General features: G+C 38.4%; 4 protein-coding genes across 5 annotated transcripts in view; all 4 read right to left on the reverse strand.

Moving 5' to 3' along the window:
- LOC110378686 (2-methoxy-6-polyprenyl-1,4-benzoquinol methylase, mitochondrial) overlaps positions 1-26375 on the reverse strand; it is a 381156-nt gene that overhangs the window by 344569 nt on the left and 10212 nt on the right. The window lies entirely within an intron of this gene.
- On the reverse strand, positions 2197-5263 carry LOC126055135 (uncharacterized). The gene has a single exon (XM_049842877.2). The coding sequence runs from the start codon at positions 4277-4279 to the stop codon at positions 2216-2218; it is 2064 nt and encodes a 687-aa protein (XP_049698834.2). The 5' UTR covers positions 4280-5263; the 3' UTR covers positions 2197-2215.
- Positions 8157-18416, reverse strand: LOC110378698 (phenoloxidase subunit 1). The gene is made up of 16 exons (XM_064040346.1): positions 18258-18416; positions 17405-17524; positions 16801-16993; positions 16309-16411; positions 15815-15935; positions 14965-15170; positions 14484-14612; positions 13917-14040; positions 13374-13538; positions 12766-12894; positions 11492-11670; positions 10899-11044; positions 10643-10725; positions 10182-10334; positions 9531-9739; positions 8157-8995 (listed from the first exon to the last, which is right to left on the reverse strand). Exons 2-16 carry the CDS (start codon positions 17513-17515, stop codon positions 8839-8841), a joined length of 2208 nt encoding a protein of 735 aa, XP_063896416.1. The 5' UTR covers positions 17516-17524; positions 18258-18416; the 3' UTR covers positions 8157-8838.
- LOC110378690 (dynein light chain 2, cytoplasmic) lies at positions 23217-26073 on the reverse strand. 2 transcript variants are annotated; one of them, XM_021338053.3, is made up of 3 exons: positions 25913-26073; positions 24666-24789; positions 23217-24289 (listed from the first exon to the last, which is right to left on the reverse strand). In XM_021338053.3, exons 2-3 carry the CDS (start codon positions 24771-24773, stop codon positions 24128-24130), a joined length of 270 nt encoding a protein of 89 aa, XP_021193728.1. In that variant the 5' UTR covers positions 24774-24789; positions 25913-26073; the 3' UTR covers positions 23217-24127. The 2 variants fall into 2 exon arrangements, with proteins under 2 accessions (XP_021193728.1, XP_049698881.1); XM_049842924.2 differs by lacking the exon at positions 25913-26073 and adding an exon at positions 25546-25568.

Below are 26375 nucleotides of genomic sequence, written 5' to 3' on the forward strand. Positions count from 1 at the left end.
ATTTTATTCTGAACCAAGTGACTAATCGTTACTTAGACATTAAAGAATAGTATTTGCAGCAATCGAAAAAGAAAGACTCTTATTTTAAGAGGTCCTAAAACGTACAGTCAAGTGATGTCAAGACGTTGCTATGCACCTTTTTTAATATAATTATGTTCTTACCGAGCAGGCATCAAGCTCCAACTACACTAAATATTCAAGACTTTAGACCAATAGCAATTGCTGGTAAGCTTCTGGCTTGCGTACAACACTCAAATTTTACTGTTCCTACATAGAAGTAATACATTATGTATAGGGATCGGCCCACAAAGCTTTACTGTCTAGGTATGTACTTGTTAAGTTTTTTTTTGTATCCACTAAAGTAGGTCAGGCTTCAATGTATCTAGCAAATGAACACAATATATTTTTTCAACTGCTTTCGGTAATCCGTGAAATGGGATACCTATTCAAATTGTCTGAATATTTTATTTTGAGCTTTTTGGTTAGGTCTTTTCGGTTTTATGGCGATTCTATTAAGAAACACCTCTATATATGTTTAAGAATCTTTGTTGAAACTCGTCGTGTGTTTCTTTTTTGACACCTCTTAAAAGTGACTAGTTCTCTACACTAACTACTTTCCCTTACATTTCTAAAAAATCATGCCACATCTATACTGATATTATAAAGCTGAAGAGTTTGTTTGTTTCAGTATTAGATAGCCCATTTATCGAGGAAGGCTATATAAGGCTACTTTTTATCCGGGTTCGTGGCGAGATTCCCACGGGATGCGGGTGAAACCGCTGGCACGAGCTAGTTAGACATAAAATTAGAACAACATTCATTCTGCATTTTTTGAGGCAGACTTGTGATCTTTTTGGTCATTGTAGCATTATAGTGTCATAATAGTCAGTTTACAAAAGACATTCAAACACATTATACAAACACATTTGTAGTAACAATTGTCTTCTAGTAACAAGAGGGCTAGACGCGAGGTAACATCGACACCAAAGTAATGTGAAGTGCTTGAGCGCTGCACTCGACTGCATAGTGCATAGTGCACTCCGCTGCAATTTATATAAGTACCTACTGCAGCTAACGGGCTACTTTCATTTTACTTCCTAAGGAAAATATGTATTAAAAACTTGCTTTTTCGCCTGGTTGCACTCGCGTTCTGAGAGAGAACAATGTGCTTTATATTTAACGAATTAAATTTGTGACTGTTATTTTGCAAAAATGTCCAGAAAGATGGGCCTCTACCGTCGCTCAGTGGACACCTCAGGATGGACACCGCAGGCGGGGTAGGCCCCGGAAGAGATGGCGTGACGACCTTGACGCCTATTGTCGAGACTGGTGGGCTCGGTCGAAAGATCGAGAAGTGTGGAAGCAAGATGGGGAGGCCTTTGCCCAGCAGTGGGATATTATGGGCTAAAAATAAATATAATAAATAATAATCTTGCAAACCCTTTTTTTCGAAACATTTATCAGAATATCTGTCACCCTGAACTCTCTCAATGTATTTAAGAATAAGTTATGGAATTACTATAAATTAATAATGGAAGCCACAACAAGAGCAGACAGTTTTCTCTTATCGCTGACACAGCAGGCTCTAGGGCATCTAGGGTCTACCCACGTGACAAACTTAATCTGCCACTCTTCACTGATGCCTTGCGAGATTTGCCAGTTCAAGTCTGGTGGTTTTATCACGAAATCATAATACTCAAACCACTAAGCTCTATTTAAACTGTCTAGATTTTGAAATCTAGTAATACAACTCAGGTAAATTAACGTTTATGAATTAGTTATTAAAAGATTGCCATCTTCGCATCCTCATACTACGTATTTATAAAGGAAGAAATAAAAAACGACATGAAATAATAAAATATATCTGCTGTGAAATATTAATAGTATTCGGTCGACACTGCTCGGAAATAGTTGACAATAAAACATTCAGTATGATATTATAATTAAAATCTTTTATTTATACACATTTCATTCGACACTTCCACAGCTCTAGAAGAAATTTGTTAACACTTACTTTAAATATTGTAGTACAGTCATGAATTAATTAACTACTAACAAATTAAATACCACAATTGTTTGTTTTTACTAGCAATTCCATAATATGATTTGATGAAGACGTAGATATATTTTATTATTAAAGATGCCTATTTCTGGTGGAAATATATCCCACAGATAATTACTATACGCAGAATTGCTTAAGGTACTTATAGGTAGCTTAGGCGGCAACAAACTCACTCTTGACCTGTGAGTCCTTGGCCTTCTCAGCTGGCTTATCATCAGACTCTTCGGCTGATCTCTCCAGTCTGAACTCAGTGCGGCCGAAGTTGCGCCCGTACATCTTGGACAATAGCTGCCACAAGTTCGACCCGGACGACATCCCTGATATCGCGGGGATATTCGGATGGTCACAGGGGAAGTGGCCCAAGAAGTAAAGAAGTGGGTTCTGGGGCTGGTAGTAACCCATATCAGGGTAGGATCCACCCAGATTGCTAGCCAAGAGGTTCAACAGGAGTATGATGTTTGTTCGTGTGGCTTCGTCCATGCCTGGCTCGACTAGCACGTTCAGGTTCGGCTCCTTGCGGCCATCTAGAATGTGAAGCAGGATGCTGCCAAGGTTGCCTAGCTCTGGCTGTCCTTGGATCTGCTCGTTCAGGCTTGGTATCAAAGTTTGTGTCTTTTCGCCAGGCTTCAAGATTGACAGCAGTAACTTGATCAGGGGTCCCAGATTTTTGGTTGGGTGAGAGTTTCTTTCTGGGAACTTGAGGAGGATGTTGAGGATGTCGACGAGGCCGCTGTCGAGGCCGGGCTGGCTGGGCGCCGGCTTGCCGACGTGAGTGGGTTTGGGAAGAGTGATGTGAATGTGCGTGTCATGTTTAGGGTCGCGTTCGGGCTTCGGACGCTCTTCTTTGTTAAAGTCTGGTCTCGACTCCGGACGAGGTTCAGGCCTAATTTCCTCATGGATTTCTGGTTGAGGCCTTGGAATAACTTCAGGTCTGGGCTTCGGACGAATTTCTGGTCTTACCTCCGGAATTACTTCTGGTCTAACCTCTGGAATTACTTCTGGTCTAACCTCTGGTCTAACTTCTGGTCTAACCTCTGGTCTAACCTCTGGTCTAACTTCTGGTCTAACCTCTGGTCTAACCTCTGGTCTAACCTCTGGAATCACTTCTGGAATGATTTCGGGTTTACGCTCCGGAATAACTGCGGGCTTAACCTCCGGAATTATTTCCGGTTTAATTTCCGGAACAACTTCTGGTTTAATCTCCGGGATTTTTTCTGGCTTGACCTCCGGAATAACTTCGGGCTTCACCTCGGGAATAACTTCGGGCTTAACCTCTGGAATAACTTCGGGCTTGACCTCCGGAATTTCTTTGAAATTTGGATGATCTTCTGGTTTCGGCTTCGGCCGGATGGCTGGCTTAGGCTTCTCCTCAACTTCAGGTATAAAGTCTGGGTGGTCTTCTGGCTTAGGCTTTGGGCGGATCTCTGGTTTTGGCCTCTCTTCGACTTCTGGCTTGAAGTCTGGGTGAACTTCTGGCTTGGGCTGCGGACGAACCTCTGGTTTTGGCTTTTCGATTTCTGGTTGCCTGTCAGGCTCAGGGCGCCTTTCTGGCTGTGTCTCAGGTTCTTCAATATATGGCCGGATTAAATCATCATCTTTATCTCCAGTTATGTTGAATGAGACATCGGGGACGACTTTTCCGGGACCAGTAGGTAGTATATTGCCAGGATATTTACCTGGGTACACAAACGGTGGGTAATAAGGATAGGGTGGGTAATAAGGGTTCTGTGGGTAAGTATATGCTGGCAATGGTATTGGCCGCATTGGTGGGCTTGGCTGTTGCTTCGGCAAACGCGAACTGATGTTTATCAACAGGTCCACCAGTTTTTGTAAATCAGGGCTGCTAGGCGTTCCGGAGTTCCAGTGAGAAGGCCAATAGTATGCAGGATAAGGGATGTTAAAAGCTGGCTGTGGAGCAGGAACTGGCTCTGGAACCGGAACAGGTACCGGGACTGTTTGAACAGGTTCGCTGTTTGGAACCAGCACAGCACCACCAGCACTAGGCAGACGAGCACCTAACGCACCTAACCAGGCAGGTAGTTGAGACCACTGGGGTAGCATTGCGCCACCGACTGACAATCCATGACCCAAACCAGGGTTCTGAATAAGTGTTGGCCGACCGTTAATCATCACGATAATATAAGAAGGAATGCCACCCAAGGAACTAGACGGCAGTAAAATTTGACCACCTCCTGGAAGCATAACAGGTATCAACATTGAGTTATTCTTTTTGTTGAAATCCTTATCGTCTAATTTACTGGGTATTCCAATTGTTGGATTCAGTCCCGGAATCAAGGGAAGTGGCAAGATGTCGGCGCCAGGGAAGAGAGGTTGTACTGAAGGTCTAGAGTTTGGCTTTTGGTGAAGACCACCATTGTTACTAATGTGACCTGACACCTCAGGTAAACCAACGTTCTCACCTGATGAATAACCAGGTAGTAATCCACCGTTAATGCCTACATCGATATCGGGTTTCTGAATGAAACTAGCGTCAAGGTCGCTATGATTTGGCTTTGGAGCGCCTCCGTGACTTGTGGGCCATCCGTGACCATGATGACCGTAATGTTTGTCTTCGTCGTCACCGGGTGACAAGCCATTGATATTTATGTTATTGTCATCTTCAGGTTTGCCATCACCACCGGGAGATAATCCATCGACATTTATAGTGTTATCTCCAACATCCGGCTCGTCATCATTACCTTCGGGTTTATTAAAAAAGAAATTATGTGCGCTGTCACCATTGTTTGGTGCAACATGAGCTTCAATTTTGTGGTACGGCTTATCTTTGCCTTCATTGGATGGATGATCATTAATGTTGTCATCTTGATCCGGCTCACTGTTATCCTCAGTAGATTGAGAACCAGAGTTATGACCGGATTCCAATCCATTAACATTTATTGATCCAATGGGTTTATCTAAATCACCATTTGGCAGACCACCATTTATCCCAGCATCGATATCGCCACCGGGTGTTAACCCGTCGACATTTATTGTTCCTTCAGCGGCCGGCAGGTCAGTTGCTCCGCCTGGTAATAGACCATCTACATTAATTGTACCAGCAGCGTTGTCATCTGGTTTATTATCTTCATTGATGTCACCAGGTTTGCCATCTTTCGGTAAATTGCTATCTACAATAGCACCGACATCATCGGGTTTATCGGCGCTTGAGCCGAGTTCTACAATTGACCCGGCATCAGCGTCGCTGCCTTCAGGCTTCAGGTCTCCATCGAGAGTCGGTCCGTTTACTGCTAGTGAAGCTCCGACATCATGAGGAATCAGATCATTGCCTGCTCCACTTAGAACAGAAGCTACCCTTTTGCCTTGTTGAGCTGGTGTATCACTTTGGTCGCTGTGGGGGTTATTTTCTCCGCTATGTTTGTGGTGGTGGTGATAGTCGTGGGGACGGTAGTGGCCGTGGGATCGGCCGTGGTAGTAGCGATGTGCGCCGTGGCACTGCACCGCTGCCGCGACCAGCACCAGAAACAGGATCTGTTGAATTCAAACATCATCATTTAACATTAATTTATCACAATATGTGATTGTTTTACAATAGGATCTGTTAAGCTGCTGTTTCTTGTGAGAAGAATACCTGTGGCGTTATCAAGTACCATACGATTGAATAAGCTATTAACAAAGCAAGGCATTAATTAACTAATATCAACCACAAAATCATTAAAGTGTAATGAATACCACGCTATGCACTCGTGCACAAAATACTTTTTTATTTGGTATTTACTGTTTTATGCACAAAACTTGATTTACTATGATATCACAATCACTTAATGTAATAAGTTCAATGAATCTGTTTGCCGTACAGCTAACCGCTAATAAGTTTATCTCTTACTTACACTGTTTTAGAAAACTTTAGACATACTCATCAATAATTAGCAAAACTTTCCCAAGACTAGTTTAAAATGTGCACAAAAAATCTTAGTTTCGAAATTAAACCAGTATAGATTTTCCTAACTACAATAGTAGCAAGCTAAGATATAGTGCAGAATAGTAAGTTTCGCCGCAAGATCCGTTGGCGAATCGCCTCATACATTTTATATGACCCAGTCATAGTGGTCGCGATGAAATATAGATGCTTTGATCTCGCCGCGAATACAGGGCTGAATAATACTGACTTGTATAGAGAAAACACAATAATTGGAGCGTTATTAAACAATGTGCCACTATTTATAGCACCCTCTATTATCGTGGTTGGCTAAAGAATTATTCAATCGTACGTGCATTTGCATTCGACTGTGCAGCTAATTTAGGGTTGGCGAAACGGCCGCGTCATTTAAAAAAAACTAAGGTATTTTGACGAAAGTTCAGAGGGCAGCTTTGTAATTCGATATGGTTACTTTCGTAAATAAACTGGTCAAACGAAAATATCAGGTTTTTCCGAATATGTACTACGACATTTTAGTAAAAAACGAATAACGTAAGAGCTCTAGGGATATCGAATTCCCAAAAAATATAGGCACGAAAAAATATTCCTATGTCAGGCTGCTTGTTTTGCGCTTCAGTTACAGAGTTACAGGTGCTGTACGTTCTATTTTACATTTTGAGGCACGTGTAGAAGTAGACGCGCAATAAGTAAGCACTAATTGGAGGAAAATAGAGGCTCTTGAGAAATTCCACATGAAGAAATCGAACGCTTTCTGATTGTAGGGAACGAAATTGGTACCACTAGCTAAGTCACCGTTAAATTCACTGAATTTAAGAATATCTTTGAAGGTGAAAGGTAAATTATCTTTTTAAGTAATCCTTAGGACGTTTCACTAACTATTCACAGTATTCACCTCACTGAAAAGCCGAATAATATTAATTTCTTAGTAATTATCTTACCTGTGCCGCGTTCGCCATCTCTGACCGAAGTGTGCCTTCCTCAGAGCAACGCAACAATTTAAAGAAAGTCCCTAATTAGCAGCCTAAACGTTAGTATCAGTAGATAACTGTACAACTAAACTCGATGGCTATTTAATTACTTATTAATTGATACAAACATTGCTGAGATATTTTCGTTACATCTGGTTTTGTTGCATGGAGGCGACCTTGCAATTGTCTAACACTGCAGTAGGTGCATGGTCCAAAAATATTGGTCTCACCCAAGTAGAAAAAACTGCAAGAAATTCCAAAAGTAAGTGGATTATCCATCATGCCATGTCCAAAGCACAGACATAGAGTTTTCGACCATTTAAAAAAGTATGCTGAAAGTTTATTGTTAGTCGTTGAAGAGTGAGTAAACCAATTTGCGCTGGAATTGTACTTGGTTGCCATAAAATTACAGTGCTCTACTTCTTAATACAAGGTGAAACTTTGTCATCTCTATCAACATTTTTTTTTAATATTAAAGGTACTTCTGAACTTTCAAAATGCCAATATCTCGGAACCGAAAAGAAGTTAAAAAAACTTTCAATTCAAACACAGCGGCTTATGACATAAGTACCTGCATAAGTACATAAAACCTGAGTAGGTAGGATAATCATGCTAATATTTTAATGATGCGTCGGGATCGGAGAATGTCAGAAACTTAAATAGTTACAAGTGAGCAAAGTTACTTCAAATAACGAGCAATGGAAGGATTCTGATTGAATCACGGGCGAGCGATTCTAGAGTAGAACCTTGAGGGAGTCGAGAGATTCAAAGGCACGAGATGCAAACAACTTTGCTCTCGTGTGACGCGCGTAACTTTTCACTTCAGCAAGCAGCGAGAACCAAATTTTGTTCCCGCTGTACGTGTTTTGTTTTTCTTCAAGTCTACCAGTGAGACAAAGCTAGTCACAGACATGCTGTACAATCAGTATGGCTATCTTTGTCAACACGTAAGTAAAAGTAGCTTTTGCTCACTGTTTAACTATCAAAATACCTATGGCCTTACTACAAAAACTTTAAACACTTGTCTAAAAAAAATGTGGCTCCAAAATGAACCATATGTCAACGTCATAATATGTCATTTTTTTAGACAAGTCTTAAACTGACGTTTTGTGTAAGACGGTATTGTTTAATAAGCTACTGAAGTGGAAACAAAATTACTGCAATCACCTAAATGAAATTAAATTTTTCAAGGAAGTATTCAAAATAGAAGAACAATAAAAACAACAAATTGGCAAAAGGCTAATATATTCAGTCTCAAGAGTCACAAATGTATTTACACTATATACATAATATTAGGAACTATTCTACGTATTTACAGACCCGTTTACTTATAACTAAACTTATATACTATTAAATATGATATATAAAAGTAAAATCGGAATCCGGTATCATATAAGCCAAGTTCGTTTCAGTAACAACATTATTTGAAAGAATCCTAATTAATATATTTAGCATAAATTAAGTAGTTATTTTTAAACGCAGTTATGTATCAGAAATGCAATAAAAAATGTAAGATATGCATCGTAATTTGTATGTAGTTGTCATTACACAAATTGTTAATTGATTTTTACTTAATTGTCTATTGGGTGCCAGCTTACTTGCATATATAACAACAGTTAAGTTAAATAAACATTACATAGTATGAATTGTCATAGATATATTATATTAGAACATAGTATACATATATTATATTGAGAAACGACCTGATAGATGCTAAAAGACAGACCAACATGATACAAATGGTTTATAATAACTCTATAAATGGAGATAATTACCCTCCTTTGCTTGCACAGTCGGGTAAAAAGAGTAGAGTAGACCTATCTTTGCTATTCAAAATATGTATTTTCCTTGCAAGATGATTAGTTACTTATTTATTAAATGGTCATCTTCTACAGTTAAAATATTTAAAATTAAAAACAATGATGTTTATGATGACACTTAGTATAATAATAAGGTTTCTTTATACTAGCGGCCAGTTCGCCCGGGCCGTACTCCCGACAGCCGCAAGGCCTGCGCCGGGGCTCCGCCCTCGCGGGCAGACGGTCAGACGCGTCAGACGGGTCAGACCTACACACCCAATAGTTACGTTAACTATGTACGGATGGCACCACGGTTTTAAAACTATTATAGGAATAATGTACCTAAGTTATAATAAACTAAATAATATAATAAGATTATTTTATATATTAAAATTATTTCTAGAAGCTAAATGTGGCGCCATCTATTTTTGTATTTGTCTTACATTTGATAGTAACTGTGTTTTTTTATATATTCATATAAATGTAGGCATTTCGTTGGTATGTAGTATAATGTTGTTACTGTTTCTTTAATCATTTTCAGAGGTAGGAATTTTTCATATAGTAGCACATTTTTACCGTCAGATGGTATAAAAAAATCGACAAAAGTACATATTTGCAAATTGTTGTAAGTTACTACAAACGAGGTACACTATACAGGATGATTTCAACCAGTGCACAACTTTTTGTTGATTTACTAGTTTTTATTAGTGAAGAAGTCAATGATAGAATATTTTAGTTTTTTTTACGCACTAGCCAAAAACCATTCCTCTATAAATAAACAATATATTTAAACTACTTCCTACCGCCTCTGCTGCCTGGGTCTGGTAGTATCAGAGAACCTTATAGTGACATCGTTAACGGCCATGTTGGGCCTGAGGAAGTCCGTCAGCGCCTGCGCGGGCGCGGGGCGGTCGAAGGGGAAGCCCATGGCGCGCCTGTCGGGGTAGCGACGGTCGCGGATACCGCAGTAGGAGGCTGCGTCATTGCAGGACCCTACTAGGTCTTGTTCCACCTGCGGAGATACATAGATGAAATAAATAAATTATTTAAAGTGATTCGCTTCGAGAAAGGGATAGTGCAGCTGTGCTCGCTTTGCTCCAGACATAGCTGAAGAAACACCGTGGCATAATTTTTATCTTTAGTGAGCTAAGTTATCAATTTAATTATGTAAGGAATAAATGATACTATCAAATTAATGTTTCATTTTTCGAAGGTGTGTATCGGTGAAATTACTATTCTAAACTTGGGTAATATTTTCATCAACGCCTAGTAATCATGTAAATATCTTTGCTACTATTAAATAATAAATAATATCCAAATATAAATCTATTTGCTGTTCAAAAAGACACATTTGTGCAGCCAAATGGCTTTTTTTAGTCCCTATTCCTTGCCTCTCATAGGATATGACAGTAAAGGGATAAGACACTATAGTACAAACTGTAGTAGGTACATACCCTGTCGTCAGCCCAGTTGGAGATCATGGCGAACAGCACGACGGGGTACCCCTGAGCAGTTCCCTTGGGGATGAGCATGTGGTGCGGCCACCCGCAGCCGCAGAAGTCGAACTCCGCCGCCTCCGAGCTGCCCGGGTCGCCGGGACGGGCAGACTGGAAATAAATTATGTTAAGTGAGAATTGTACATATTTAAAAGAAAATAAAAAACATACTAGATTTCGCACTGGTTATTTACAGTTCAAGTTAAATTTGGGCTAAATGTAAGGTATAACTCAGTACAAAGATACAACATGTTCTAGTTTAATATCAGACAACAACTACAAATCAAACAACTATCATAAATCTACAGAAAATACATTATTCTAAAAAGTAAGATCTATGAAGAAACACCAATATAAAAATACCATGATTAGTACCAATAATAATTCAGCTATATAAAAAGACTTATATTGTCTCTTACCTGGTCGCGGAAGGTCCTCTCGTAGGGGATGGTGACAGACGAGTCCAGACTGCGGTGACGGATAGTGTTGTTACCCGGACGTACTGCAGATGTAAAGAAATATTGATTGATTGATTTATTTAGGGAAATATAGAAGTAACATATTACAAAATGTAATAATGCGAATGCTGTCTTTTATAAAATTGCCTTCAAAAAGTGCTGATTTTCATTGTTTTACTAGCCCAGCTGCCATATAATAAATATAATATGTACTTACATCCAGCAGTAAACTTGTCGAGCTCGACCATGGCCCGCCTCTGCTCGTCGAAGCCGAGCGGTTCCCCCTGCTCGTTGACCGTCGGCGCCATGAAGATGCGGACCGTGCCCATCACACCCTGACCTGAGGTGTTGTTCACTTCCAGACTGGGGAAGAAATGGGGAAGGTATAGACAAGAGTGTTTTGTGAAGTGGAAAATCAAAAAAAATATGATAATTTCTGTCGTGGGTTTAGCAGAAGCTGGCAAAGTTATGGGAAGATATAGAAAGTATATAGGTCATTGTGTGAGGTAGAAAATAAAAAAAATATTAACATTTCTGATCTGTTGTGGATTAAGCAGGAAGATTTTTTTTACTACCTAAAGGCCCACGTATGTATGTTCTCTGCGCAGCTTTTAACGAGGTATTGTCAAAAGAATTAGAAATTGATTAAAATTCAATTAATTGTAAGGTTCGTATTTATCATGATGTTTCAAGAGGTACCTATTTAGTTAGAGAACAAACAATAGACATCATAAAACACGTATTTTAAGAAATTTACTTTTGCTGTTACCTCTGTTTTCTTCACTATATCTCTAAAACATGTATACTCACACATAAGTGAAGTCCTGATGCTGCAGATGCGTGAACCTGGCGAGCACGGACCCTCGGGGGGTGAAGTCGAGCCCGCGGCCCAGCTCCACCGTGCTCAGCTCCCAGAACGTGCCCACCGTGTTGTTGCCGGCCGGGCCCTCCAGGGAGATGCTGGACAGGCGGATGCCGGGGAAGTCCAGCTGGGGGGGAGGAATGTTAAGGATTAGTACTGTGACAATGCTTGGAGGATTGGGCCTTAGAAGCAATTATGATTTTGTGCTAAAAATATCTGGTCAAAATCAAATTGTTTTTATTTCAAATAGGCCTCTGCAGGCTCTTATGAAACGTCACATTAATTAATTGCACGGTTAAAAAAAATTGGTCTCATGGAGAAGAACCGGCAAGAAACTCCATATCTCATTGGGAAACTAAGTTCTCATTGGGAAGGCATTGTTGAAATGAAATGAAATGAAATGAAATGAAATGAAATGAAATGAAATCGTTTATTTTGCAAGTTGGACATTACATCACTTTTACACGTCATTTTAAGAATGCTGAGGTCGGCATTTCCTAACTGACTGATCCCTGAGAAGAAACGCCGAAACAAACTCAAGGGTCATAGTCTCTTTTAAAGTCCAAACATGTTATAAATCAAGTAATATCATGTGTGAGTGTCACCATGTACGCAGTCTGGAATGGCCTTTTGAGGAAAGAGCCACATCAGGCTGGAGCTGACCAGTCCCAACAGACGGCACGCATGCATCAGTCGTCGTGTAGCTCAACCATATCTTAGGGAGCTCAACGACCTGTCACACGACGATACCAGATCTGCAGAACATTTGCGTAGGCCATTCAAAAATACTCAAACCCGTTGAAATCAAGATAATGCCATTGACAAGTATATAAAACAATAATGATATGCTCTCGCGAAATAACACAACTGTACGTATCTATGCTTTTTTCACACAGTAACAACCATGTATAAGTAACAAGATTGTGAAGCTGGGTTGATTTCAACACACGTAAAAATGCTAAATAATGAAGGTGTTCCTCTTACAATTTTTTTATAGATTGAACTAGCGACCCGCCCCGGCTTCGCACGGGATATCAATATTTCCCCACAATTTAATGGATGTCATTATACATATAAACCTTTCTCTTTAATCACTCTATCTATTAAAAAAACCGCATGAATATCCGTTGCGTAATTTTGAAAATTTAAGCGTACAAAGGGACACAGGGACAGAAAAATCGACTTTGTTTTATAGTATGTAGTGATGTGATGACTAATGTACCTTATCGTCAGTGTAAGGGTTGAGCTTGTACTTGTAGAGCTGGAAGAGGTCGTCGATGTACGAGTGCCAGCGGTAGAACACCGGGTCACGCATCGCCGTCGCCGAGTCACCCATCACGCCGAATTGTTCCTAGAAACATATAGCTTCAGGATTATCATACTGTTTATAATGTCCAAATTATATTGATAACATAGTAGTCTTTATAAGCAAAAGTTGTTGACTGCTCAAAATAACAAAACTTGCAATTAGGCGATAAATCACTGGGCAAGTTATAATTCTTTACTTAGACCATCTTACGTCCCAACATATCTAGCTGTCACAGACATAAATAACTTCCACGTAGTCAGCTTGACAACTAATCCAACTGTAGGTCCCGGCTGTCATTGAACATCCTTGGCAGTCGTTACGGGTAGTCAGAAGTCATTAAGTCTGACACCAGTCTAACCAAGGGGTATTGGGTTGCGCGGGTAACTGGGTTGAGGAAGTCAGATAGGCAGTCGCTTCTTGTAAAGCACTGGTACTCAGCTGCATCCGGTTAGATTGGGAGCCGACCCCAACATAGTTGGGAAAAAGGCTCTGAGAATGATGATGATGAAGAGGAACAGTACCAGATGCCTGTGGTCAGGGTCGTGGGAGTAGGAGATGAAGACGTGGCCCATGTTGTGCAGGTCGCCGTAGTAGCCGCGGTTGGGGCTGATGATGGACGACTCCATCATGTTGCCCAGGATGTCGATGCCTCGCTCCTCGTCTAGTGGCATCTGACGGTTGTTCGGCTGTAGAGGAAAATATATGCTATTAGATAAATCATCACATGTAAGAGCAAACCCGCATTTGAAAGCGCTGCAAGGGTTAATTAATTTTGGAAATTAAGTTACTACAAATCGTATTACTATTGACAATAGTAGGGCAGAAATTGCTGTTGAAAATTATGAAAATCATTTAAAACCTTTGCTAAAACATTTCCCTATTTTTGGCCAAAATTGTAGGTAAACAACCTTTCCTTATGACCTAACTACTAATGTAAAAAAAATCTGAGAAAAATCATAAAGGAAGTGGTGAAGTCAAGTTTGACTCTTTCTCGTGTAATATTGACGTTCGAAAAGTGCTGTTTTCAGCTTTTTATGCACAAATGCTTGTGATTTTATACAGACCAGTGTAACAGTGAGGCTCTCGACAGCCTGCACGAAGCGGTCCCGCCAGGTCTCCAGCTCCGACACGTCGGCGCGGATCTGGTCCACCGGACGGTCCAGGTCGCGGATTGTCGTGCCCGCAAACCTGGAATAAGGGATAGAAAATATTCATTAAAATCAGTTGTCTATGGAAGCAGAAGTGCTCATTTAAATTGAACTTGGCTTTCAACATGTAAGTAATCTTGCTGCAATAGCAAGATTCAGTTTTTCTAGTGTAAGCATCTTTTGAGAGATACTTTTGGGTGTTCATGTCTGTTTCAAATTTTATTTTATTTATAATCGCCTTATCATAAACACCATTTTTGTTCTTTTATATCAAGTTCTATGGCATGAGAAAACTGCTTAAAAATGCAAATTGTATACAAAAATGTAACAATACCAACGTTAAATTAAAAGTTCACATTTTATGTAAGTTCTGTACCTACACTTCTATAAGTGATTCATACACCATAATGAGAGATATATGATGTAGTGAATAAGTTATTAGAAGTACCTAACAAACATAATTAATTAGTAAGTACAAATTACCTAGGCGGCCAGGCCCTGCTGGCGACCTGCGAGTCGAGCTTGGGGAAGTATCCCTCGTCGATGGGCTCGCGGAAGTTCATGAAGCGACGGACTCGCTGCAGGCCGTTGCACAGACGCTCCATGTTGTATCTGCGAAACAAACCAAGTATATTAATATAAATTGACGAAAAATACATGGGTACATAATATGGTAAGTTATAAAACACACATTATTGGTTATGAGAATGCTATAATGGTTCTTCACCATGAAGATATTTATAAACCCTGTCTTGCCAGCATATCTTGTGATGACTTTTGTCATCTATCGTAGATAATCCTTCCTTTCCTTCGTAGGTGCAGCATAAGGAAGTGTTGGACTCCAACTCACTAAAACCTACCATGTTCCTTTTTGAACCCTTTGTGTACCAGGGCCTCAACAACTCTTTCGAACAATCCCACCACCCGTGATTTCCCCTGCATTGATCTTAAAATGAATCCTTACCTAGCAATAATCTGCTGATGCATATAATAGAACAGCTCTCCTCTCCTATCCTTGTTGACAATAGACCGGTCAGCCGAGTCGAAGGGGTAGACCAGGTGCCAGTGCCAGTGGTGCAGGTTGATGCCGATGTCCTCGCGGAAGTACGCCACGCGCTGCTCCGGCTCCGACGAGTTCGCTGTGTAGTTCACTGGGATCGTCACTGGCATCTAGAAAGGAGGACCCAGGTTTTAAGGAAATCTTAATATATGAGCAATGGAAATATTATAATACTAGCTGATCCCGCGAACTTCGTATCGTTCAAACTTTCCCTGGACCTCTACAAACATTTTAAAACCAAAATCAGCTCAATCGGCCCAGACGTTCTCGAGTTTTAATCAGACTAACGAACAACAATTCATTTTTATTTATATAAAAGATAGATTAAAGGAAATCAGTCTCATTTATCTATTGTAGGAATCTTGCAGGATTCTTAGAGCACAATTAAGATGTGCTTGATCCGATACGAAGAAGTATTTTAAAAAATATAGGAGAAATGGGTGTCAGTTGTAACAAATTGTTTGCTACAGCTGACAAGCTTCTGACTCGAAAACAGTATTAGCTACGGTCAGTAAATGAACGGATTGCTAAAATCAAATTCAACATTTTTTTTGCAAAAACAAGTCAAAACATAGTATGAGTGGATTTTCACCTTTTAGAGATATTCAGTCAGGACCTGCACCTAAATGTATTTATTTAACAAGTAAATATTGGATATATATGTAAGTGGCGTGCTCTTGGAGAGGCCTATGTCCAGCAGTGGACTGCGATAGGCTGATGATGATGATGAAGTGAATAGATATTATGTGCTCACCCTGTTCCCGGAGGTGACAACGTTGCTGACCTCCCTGGCCTTGCGGAACACCTTGGGGTCCATGAACTTGTCCGGGAACGTCTCCGCGAACGTGGGGATGTTCACGCCCTTGCAGTCGGGCCTACAATCACGGTGATACATTATAGGGTTGCATATGTATGGGGTAAGACATAGAACAATAATAAGCCTTATTTATCTTCACTCTGTCTGCCATTTTGTAGCAGTCGATAAAGACAGAAATAATTATCACACGAGGGTGTATGTTCGTTACTTCTTTACTCAAAAATTGCTCAATGAATTTTGATGGAACATAGCAGCTACACAGCCTATGCATCAGAATTACATAGGAGGGTACTTTTTATCCCGGTACGGGAAGTACTTCCCTCAAGAAGCAGGTCAAACCACTAATGGAAGCTTGTCAATTAAAACCACACTTTAAAATAATGGTTGAAATGATGATTTTATATGCTAAACTGATGTTATATGCTGTTTACCTGTGCAGTATAGCGACGGACAGACAGTAGTTGAACATGTAAGGGTTGATGCGCAGCTGGCAGAAGGAACACACCGACTGCAGGTCTTCTAAGTCTCGCATACCTGTAACACGAAGAGGGTGGGATGATGTAGGGGCTCCTGAGATAAATAGAATGACGACGGAGAAGTTTGGGTATAGGAACCATTAACGGTCGTCCATTTTGGGTTATTTTAGGTTTGCCTTTTAGATTTCTAAGAAATTACAGTTGTTGAAGCTGTAATGTAAGCTGTTGACTTTATGTACCTACATTTATTATGAAGAGCAAACTGGCGAAACTTTCTAATACCGTCATCCGAATACCCACGAATAACACTTAACAGGTCCCTTAAAAAGAAGACCTATTTAGCAAATAACTGCCAATTTCCATAACAGATCTATCTGTGGTTTAGCATAATAGAGATAGAATTTTGACTAAATATCTCTACAAGTCCTTTGTTCAACTAAAACTTACCCATGAAGATGTCAATGAGCTTGCCCGCCATGACGCGGTGCTTGGGCACGAAGAGCGAGAACTGGTCGTTGTAGGGCAGCTCCATGGGGAGAGCCAGGTTGGGCAGAGCGATGTTCCGCACGGGGATAGCACGGCCGGCATCGCCACCGAAACGGTTGGAGATCGTGCTTGTTAACTGCTTGTATTTGTCCGGCTAGAAGGGGAAGAACAGGGGAATTTACACAATTGATGAGACTAGAAGAGGAAGAGAACAATCAAGTACAAATGAACAGCTTGTTTCTTAAGAAATCTCTTCTAGCAGACCCGCTGTGGGAAAAAGAGATGTAGATAGACTATGAAATGAAGGGTTTATCATGGTATTGTAATTTTTTTCTTGGGGTTTTGCAGTTGCAGAATTAAGTACCTATTTCAGAGAAACGCTTATTGGCAAAAAAAATAATAAGTTGAGGAGAGATCGAGTTGTAAAAATAATATAATTAGAAATGGCCTGCTAATTGACATGATAACAACAAAGGCCGAAGTATAGATACCCATATTCCTTAAGGCATATCTCCAAAAGTGTGACTACAGTACAGACAATTAATGAGGACAGTTTATAACTTACGTAGTAGTGGTCAGGGATCTCGAAGACGGCCTTCTCATCTCCCTTCTGCATGAAGCACGGCTCCGAGGGCCGGTCGAAGAATAGCAACAGGTTCTTCTTAGCATCCGACATCTTGTATTACTGGAAAACAAATTATATTCATTAAGTTTAGAAGTTTATCAAATTCTTTTAGAGAGAACAGTGCCGTTTTTTGTTAGTATGATAATGCTCTATGTATATTTGCCTCAAAAAGGTTGATAGGGAAAAAATACCTAGCTACTCTAGTATTGATCTAAATGCATCCTAATACCAAAGGCTAAGAACAAACGTATAAACTTTATGTGTCAAGCTCTGATTTCCGCATCTTTTTTGCAATAAAATGCAAAGTATCATAATATCAAATTACGATATTATTATATAACAATAGATAGCTAGTTGCAACATGGTACAATATAAAGTGTCAGCAAGTCTCGAGGGCACAGTTTCAAGAGCTGCACGCATGATTGGAATACTAACGATGTATAACATCTATGTAGCTAACTGTAGTTAATTATGCTAATATGTAAGTGCAAATAAGTAGCGACTAAGTATGGCAAGTAGAGGGAGTACAATTATTATATTGTTACATTGTTTCAATTATTAGGCATCTCAAATATTTAACTAAGCCTGAGATTAACTTTGTATTAAAATAGGCAGATAAAATAATAATATTAACTATTACCAAAACGTGCGGGAATCGAACCCACAAACTTCAGCATAGCTAATCGTTCAGTCACTGCGCCAATAACATCATCAAGCAGGATAAAATTACAATAATCAATAAGGTCAAAACCACACAAAAAATTTAAACAAATAGTTAAAAACTGCAACTTACCACAAGATTTTCTACTGCTCCACAAAATATCACTTTACTTTGTTCAAGCCGTGATGTCCACGGCTCGAGTATGGTCTTCCAGTCCTGGAGCACACTATATATACCCAGAAAGCTGCACACGATACCCATAGGTCCTGTAGGTACCAGAGTACCCGTAGGAACGTCGTGTGCAAACTCATGACACGTTTCTGATAAGTCGGGAGCGATGGGACGCCCTGCGGTCAGGATGTACCGACCACAATATTTGACAGTACTAGGCGTTTTGTAGTTGTTGCTATGGGACTTCTATATGTATAGTGAAATGATAGGATTAGCTCAGTAATAGGGGGCGAGTCTACTTTCATTTTCAACTCATAAGAGTGGCCAAATCAACATTGCCAAATCTGGGAGTTTCACCCCATAACCAGCTGTATCACAATTTCTTCATTAGTAATTAACCTAAGCATGTAGTCAGTCCCTTTATGTAATTACCAGAGCGTGAAGGTTTGACTCCTTGTTCTCTTTGTTCAAAAAAAGGGTTCATGTACAACTGCATATAATTTGAGTAGGTACTTGGAAAGAGATCAGATAGGACATCGGGAGGTGGTGAAAGGAAAATAACTTCAATGTGAAACATGGCTATTTAGTATTAAAATACCTCTAACTCTTCAGGGAAAACCAGCATCAAGTTACGCAAATAAAGAACAGCAAGGCTATATCTGAACCCATTTATTTCAGAAGCGCCTCCCACTCACTACTTGTTTATTCTATAAAACATCCAAAGCTTAACATTGCGGTATAACTTACCATAAAAATATGTAAAAATCGATAGTTTTCTACATAACTAGGTGAAGTACCCGCCCGCATGTTGCGACTCTATTTATTACACAAATTTAATTTATGTGACCTAGAACTTGTTATCCTAGAATAGCTACATTTTCCTCATTCTAAGTACCTACCTATTCATTAAATATGTAGGCAGGCATAATTAATTCGAGGTATGAAGCAAATTTTAATCGCCTCACGTCTAAATGAAATGTCATGTTTATAAATAAGGCTGATTTGTGCTTACAGCAAAACAAAAGAGGGTTTTCTTTTCTCGGGTATGTTAGGGGCTTTATTTGACGAGGTTACGCTAAGAACATGATGCACACTGATGCAAATGTAAGTATGCAGTTGAGAGAAGGTAGGTCAAGGTAGAATGCAGGTATACTATAGATAGTCTGGTCTGGATTGACGGGAGGATACCCTTTAGAAGATCATTCCAACGAAATCTATCAAGGTCTATGTCTTATTCCTATCAAGTTCTTCTAGAATACTAGAAAGTAAACAATATTATAGAATACACACAACGCAACTGTCTTTTATAAGAGTAGGTACCTAAGTATCGATCCGAATCCACTTCGATACCTATTGTAAAATCGTCCTTGTTTACAATAACTCTTAGGTAGGTGCTTAGCTACCTATAGGTAGGTACCTACTGTTTATATTGATAATGCGTTATTGAATTATAGGTAATCGCGGCGATTAGTCACGGGATTAGGCATATATGTAGATCGAATCAAGTGGGGATTTTATTGCGTAGGTAGTTGAAGGTCTGAAGGATCGAAACTTCCGTTGGCTTCCTTTGTGGGGTACCTATTTCTCAGGAGTAAATTAGAACCTCATGGAGTTAGTGAACTACTTATTGCCTGGAATACATACAATAATCCATAATTTTTTAATTCCATTAAAATGAGTAGCACATCAAAATACAGTAAAGGAGCTAGGTAGCTACCCAGGTACCAGTTAACCAGGTTTGGCAGAACGCTAAAATGTAACATGCTCAGCCCAGCTCATGTAACAGCGGCAAAGTAGCCGTGCCTTAATTGACCTATTTAACCAACGACGAGCAAACGTAAAAGGAACACATATGCATAGATATTCACATACCAAAACAACTTGTGTTGGCTAATTATTTTGCCTAATAACATACCAGTGTGAAGGTTTGTTAAAATATTCATAAGTTGGTTATTCGGTTCCAAACACAACCAACGCTATGGAATTTATTAGCTAAGCTAGAAACCATCCACCCTTTGTCCTTGAAAATTAGCATGTTATAACCACATACATGCTATCGCCGTTTTTATTACAGCTCCTGCAGAAAGCTTTTAATTAAGTTTTGATTGCGAAAACTTGATTGCATGAACATATTCTTACCTAGGTAGGTAAGAATATGTTCATGCAATCAAGTTTTCGCCTATACGCCTAGTGCTAATTGATGCCTACCCAGTTTTATTAGATCTCCGGTAATAGGAATTACCTACCATGCAGAAAGCTAACAGCCATACCTACGTACAATATTCAAAATCCCAATGCAAACGCATTGGAGCGAAAATGCGAGAGGTCCTTTGTTTGATTCCCGAGCCATGACATTCTAATTTTTTCTACATTTCAGTCAATAGTATGACAGCAACGAGTTTTAGTGCTACCTAAATTTTTTTGGTAAAATAAATAAAGTAGTAAATAAAATCTGCACTATGATGATGAGATGAGCCTACCAGTAGCGATTTCATATTAGATTCCTTCAACCTCCACTCAACACACCCGATACCTACCTCCTAGTCAAAACCCAAAAAGATGACTGGTATTATAGGTACTCAAATAAAAGCCAAGACCGCGACATTTAACATGTAGTAGGGTCATTTCGCCTGTACGCGACCATCGCCCAGTTCGCGTCCATTTTGCCGATCTCCTTTAAAAAAACTTCGAAAACAAGATAATTAACACACCAATCAAACGAAAGATCATTACCGCTAATACGTTAATGTATAAGAGGCACGCACAGATAGACAAAAGTTCTGTGCGTCCAACCAATCCTTTTAGAAAAAATAATTAGTCTAGGCTCTTCAACAAGAAAGCGCAAACACGTTGAATTTTAGATAAAAATTAGTGTGCAGCGGTGTGTTTGATGGTAAGTTTTATATTGTTTTATGTGAATTTTAGGATAGATAGCTATTTCTACAGTTTAATGATGAATAAAGGTATAATGTTTTTTATGAATTTGGTAATGTTTTTTATATTTAACGAATAAAATAAGGTGGACGCGAATTACTACATCGAATTTTACAAAACTTCCACTTTGCGTCCACAATGGACGCGAACTAAAACTATCCTCTATACTAATAAACCAAATTGCGTCCACTGTTTTCGTTAAATACTTGCTTATAAAAAATAATTAAAACATGGGTAATGTTTAATATATTAAGATTAAACAGTATTTTTTTTATTTTTTTTTTTTGTTATTTTAAATTAAAAATCAACATTATCATCATTTAAAATTCACTTTAAAAAAATAAAAATAATTTTTCTCAACATTGGTTTAAGTAACTTAAAATTAGGCAATTAATTTTGCAACTTGAAAAATAAACAGTAATCAGTTCTGTTAATTTTACCCTAAAATCACAGGGAAAGACCCGCGTTGATTATAGTAAGTTTTTGGCCATATTAAATTAACAAAACAATATAACAATTTTGTCTAAACATACAACTAAAAGAATTGTTGAGTCAATAAATTATCAGACAAGGCATATTCTTTGAATATTTTTTTTATCGATTTATTCTTCTCTCGAATATCATTTAATGCTTTCTTTAAGTCTTCTTCTGTGTATGTTGTCTTTTCCTTCTTTTTTCCTGTATCCGAAAAACTTATCTTAAATGAAATTACTTAATATATTAAGATTAAACAGTACATTTTTTTTATTAAGATATATACGTGGTTATAATTAAATTATATTTTTTTTATGAAGATATATACGTGGTTCTAATTAAATTATAATTTTTCTATTTTTTTATTAAGATATATATATATACGTGGTTATAATTAAATTATAATTAAATATTTAAATTATAATTATAATTTAATTATAACCACGTATATATCTAAATAAAAAAAATTACTGTTTAATCTTATTTTAAGTTACTTAAACCAATGTTGAGAAGAATTATTTTTATTTTTTTAAGTGAATTTTAAATGATGATAATGTTGACTTTTAATAATTAAGTTTATTGTTAAATAAAGAAATTGATCTAATACAATCTTTCTTTATTAATTCTTTAAAAAATCACCCCTATATTCCTTTTCTAAGCTACTGGACGCGAACTGGACCATGGGTGGACGCGAATTGGATTTTGTGGACGCAAACTGGGTAAAACGCCTAATTTTGAGGTTTATCGATTTAAATAGAAAACGTAAGATATTTCTAATGCAACTGAAAGTTAATCTTAAAATAGACTATATAAGGAATACATTACACAAATTTGACATGGAAATGAGTGCTGGAGCATTTTTATTATCGCCGTCAAACTTGCCAACTGCACTAAATGGTCGCCAACAGGCGAAATGACCCTACGTGCCGTCTCAATAATAAGGTATGTATCATTATTTATCTTCACATAAGTAAGCAATTAGCAGCGGTACCCGTGTAAAGTAGAACAAATTAACAATATTACTAATCAACAATAATTTGCAAAGTAGCGCGCAAGGCTATGTTCACTAGCTCTCCAATTTGCAACATCTTGCAATTTCCAAATATTTTAAAATTGTATTCTAAGGTTTTGAAGAAATTCTTGCATCCAACTTATGCCAGGACGGAGTATTTCCTTGGATTACCATACCACATAAGTTCATTCATAGAGAAACCCTAAGTAATATCAGGATACAGATATTACATGATGGAGATGCTGACATGGACGAATCTATGTAAGTCGCAAAATATGATAGCGAAAATTAAAATGGCTGAGCTAATTTTGATGATATTTCTTCTGCTAATCTAACTCAAAATCTGTTCATCCTTTCATGAGGTTGGGTACACATACAGACAGTGATCAAGCTGAGAAAACCGCTTTTTCGGTTCGGTTGGTTTAAAAAAGAAGAGGAAATGGTCCTTCATTTCCAGATAGACCAAATGTGAGGGGGTTTGTGTAATAAAATATCTCATCTACAGTCAAAAGTAAATGCTTTATTTGATTAGATACATATATAAAACATTAGATCCTAGATAAGTTATATAGGTAGATTTATATAATCACAAGAGACAATATGGTATAATAGTAGGTATTGGTAATGTTGAATTTCTGATAAAAAGGAGTTAGATGAGTACCTGTGTTGGTGAATTTGTTTGGGCTTACTTGACAAAATAGGCAGGGCAGCAGTCCGAGACCGGAATCATGAGACCAAGATTGAACCATATAAGGTAAAAACAGTTTTGAATCTGGTTATAAACTTTTCTGAACAAAGATGTTGAGGCAGCAATTTTGTCTGTGTATTGTGTTACTGAAATGTGTATATTTTGTATAAGTTTCTACATACATAATTTTCTGAAGTAGGACTAGAAGGTACATAAATATAAACAATCATAGATGTTGTTTGGTTTGTAAGAAAGTTTAATAAGTATTGAAAAATATTTTCACAGGGTGTATTAACAAAGAAATTAAACAATAAATTTAGTTATATACTAACATATGACTTTTACGCTATGCTAGGTATAAGTCTAGGAATAATTAACTAAAATTTTTAATATAAATACACTAGAAGTGAATGTTTTACCCAAGTCAATATCGATTCTTAAGTATAGCTAACACAGTACAAACATACATCGAGTGCGCCGGGGACTAAGAAGTGAAGAGATTCGACGCAGCTAATGTCCAGCATCGTTAAATAATAAACAGTGGGTTGAGGCTAGTCTAGTCGCGTGGCGTGCCGCTCACATCAGTCACCGGTCACCTGGCACTCACTCAGACACTCAGACAGTCACTCTGCACACATGCCGCCGGCGACACGCTGCCACTCGTCGCCCGGTAATACTGCGTCTGTGCTAACAACATAAAATTTTGAAGGGGCGCTGCCCCGCCTAGCCGCTCTTGAACAGCAGGATGGCCACCTGGCCCAGGTAGAAGTAGATGAAGTGGCGCGTCTCGTGCGTCACGTACGAGCCGAAGTTGCGCCCCACGATGCAGTGCCACGTCGGGTTGTACTTCTTGTCGAACTCCTTCTTGATGAACGCCGCGATGTCCTGCAACAGAACATGCACCCTCAGCAAAGTGACATCAGTCTCCGCCAACTAGCATTAGCTCCATTCATATTCTAATAACTTTGTAGTATGTATGTAGTAATTAATTAACCATGTGAATTAATATTTTAGAAATTGCACTAACCACAACAGGAAAACCTCAAAGTTATCATTCGTGGGAACCCTGCACACCGTGGCTTATTGTCAATTATGATGTGTATTGTTAAAATAATTATGTAGTAGTATGTTGATTTTTATTTAAGTCTTCCCTTGGTGTAAATAATTAATTGGTTTTGTTAAGATTACCAGAAGTTTCACCTAGGTATTCAACTGTGAAAATAAAGTGTGACAAATATTAATAAATGAGATCTAGACCTACCTTTTCAATGTTGAACTTCTCTAATGCCTGCGTTGCGCAGTCCACAGCATCTTGCTGCATCTCTTCGCTCATGTCAGCATTCTTGATCACCGCCTTGCGGTCGCACATCTTGTCGGCTATGTGTCTGCACAGAACATAGTGGGGTGAGTAACCATTAGAATATTAAAGTGATCCTAATCTCCACTTTCTACCAGCTACTGTAGATAACTTATCTCAAGTATATTACACAAGTATGTATTATGTGGAGAAATTGGCTCTAGAATGTTATCCAACTTCAGGTACTATAAGCAGGTTAAATTAAATTATATGAAAAAAATATTATGTGAACAAACATTAGCCTAAATTTTTTGAAAAAGTCGTTTTTTAAGCAGTAAGTAGTTCTAGTTAGGCGCAATAATAGATAGTGGGTTGTTTCCACTATCTTATCAGTTTGGCTGTTAACCCAATCATTGTGACTCTAGGTATGTATATTTGGAGAAATTAAGAGCTTGAAAACAAATTCTAAGCTGTCTAAGGTTTGGGCCTGACTTTTTAATTACATTATTTTGCTCATTAAGCTTAGCATAATCATAATAAGCTCCTACTTGTTGCAATAGATGACTGATAGCGTCAATGCGAAAGGTTATAGGTTCCCGAACCTCGTCGATAACATTCCGATATGATTGATTTTGTTCAACTCTCACGAGGGGGACATTGATTGTTTATATTGAACAACAAAGTGCTATAAATAACCTCCAGAAAAGGTCAAGCGCGAAATCCGGGACTCAATGCGCGCCCTTTACAAAATGTGTTCCTCACCCACTAAGAAATAATTGTCGCAATGTGGAAAAAACTCAAAGCGCAGAATAGCTCATGATACCAGTGGCGCAGTCTACCTTACCTGACCTCTTCTACAATCTGCGACGGCCTTTTAGTTGTAATTCTAACGGAAGCACTAGCACTAATGCCCGTCATCAAAGCCGATACGAGAAATTAGGAACGAGGCTCCGACATGTAATTTAGCTTAGCGCTTCGGAAGATAACGATAATATAGCGTAACGCAGATTATCACTATAGAAACATCATAGTTAAATCAATAAAACCATTTTGTTGCACATCTTTGCGAGTATTTGCAGAATATAAATTGTTCCGCCTTCGGACTTTCGCACACCATTTTGTAGATATTGAAATAATCGAAAACTGGCACAATAAAATATTTAAAATGCTTTACAATAAATAAATAATCACCAAAATAAAGAAATACTCACTTTTGCTTCGGGATAAGAACAAATTCTCACGTAAAGATTTTGATAACCGGAGATTCAATGCCTACTTTCCAGAGGATTCTTTCACAGGCTTCTTTCAGCGAAGATTTCTTCTAATTGCGGTAGAGGGCGTTCTAAATTCAAACATATTCGAAAAATAAACTTTATGGCGTATTTTCAAACATTTTATATGAGGCCATTAAACTTTGGGATAAATAAAAAATAACTTTTTGTTTCGTATTTTCACAAAGAAGTAAGTATTTCAGCTAAAAATACACTTAATTCCAATGTTGAGTGGAAATCTATTGGAGTAGTTGTGTAATGTATTTCGTTATAGTACATTTAACCAGACTTTTAAAGTAAAACATATATTATTTTGAAAATAAGACATAAATGAGTGAATATTGTATATTATTATTAATTTAGTGATCGATAAATTATGATAAAAACTGATGAAAATGTGTCT

This window comes from Helicoverpa armigera, chromosome 22, assembly GCF_030705265.1.
Source record: "Helicoverpa armigera isolate CAAS_96S chromosome 22, ASM3070526v1, whole genome shotgun sequence".
In the NCBI taxonomy this organism is placed as follows: Eukaryota; Metazoa; Arthropoda; class Insecta; order Lepidoptera; family Noctuidae; genus Helicoverpa; species Helicoverpa armigera.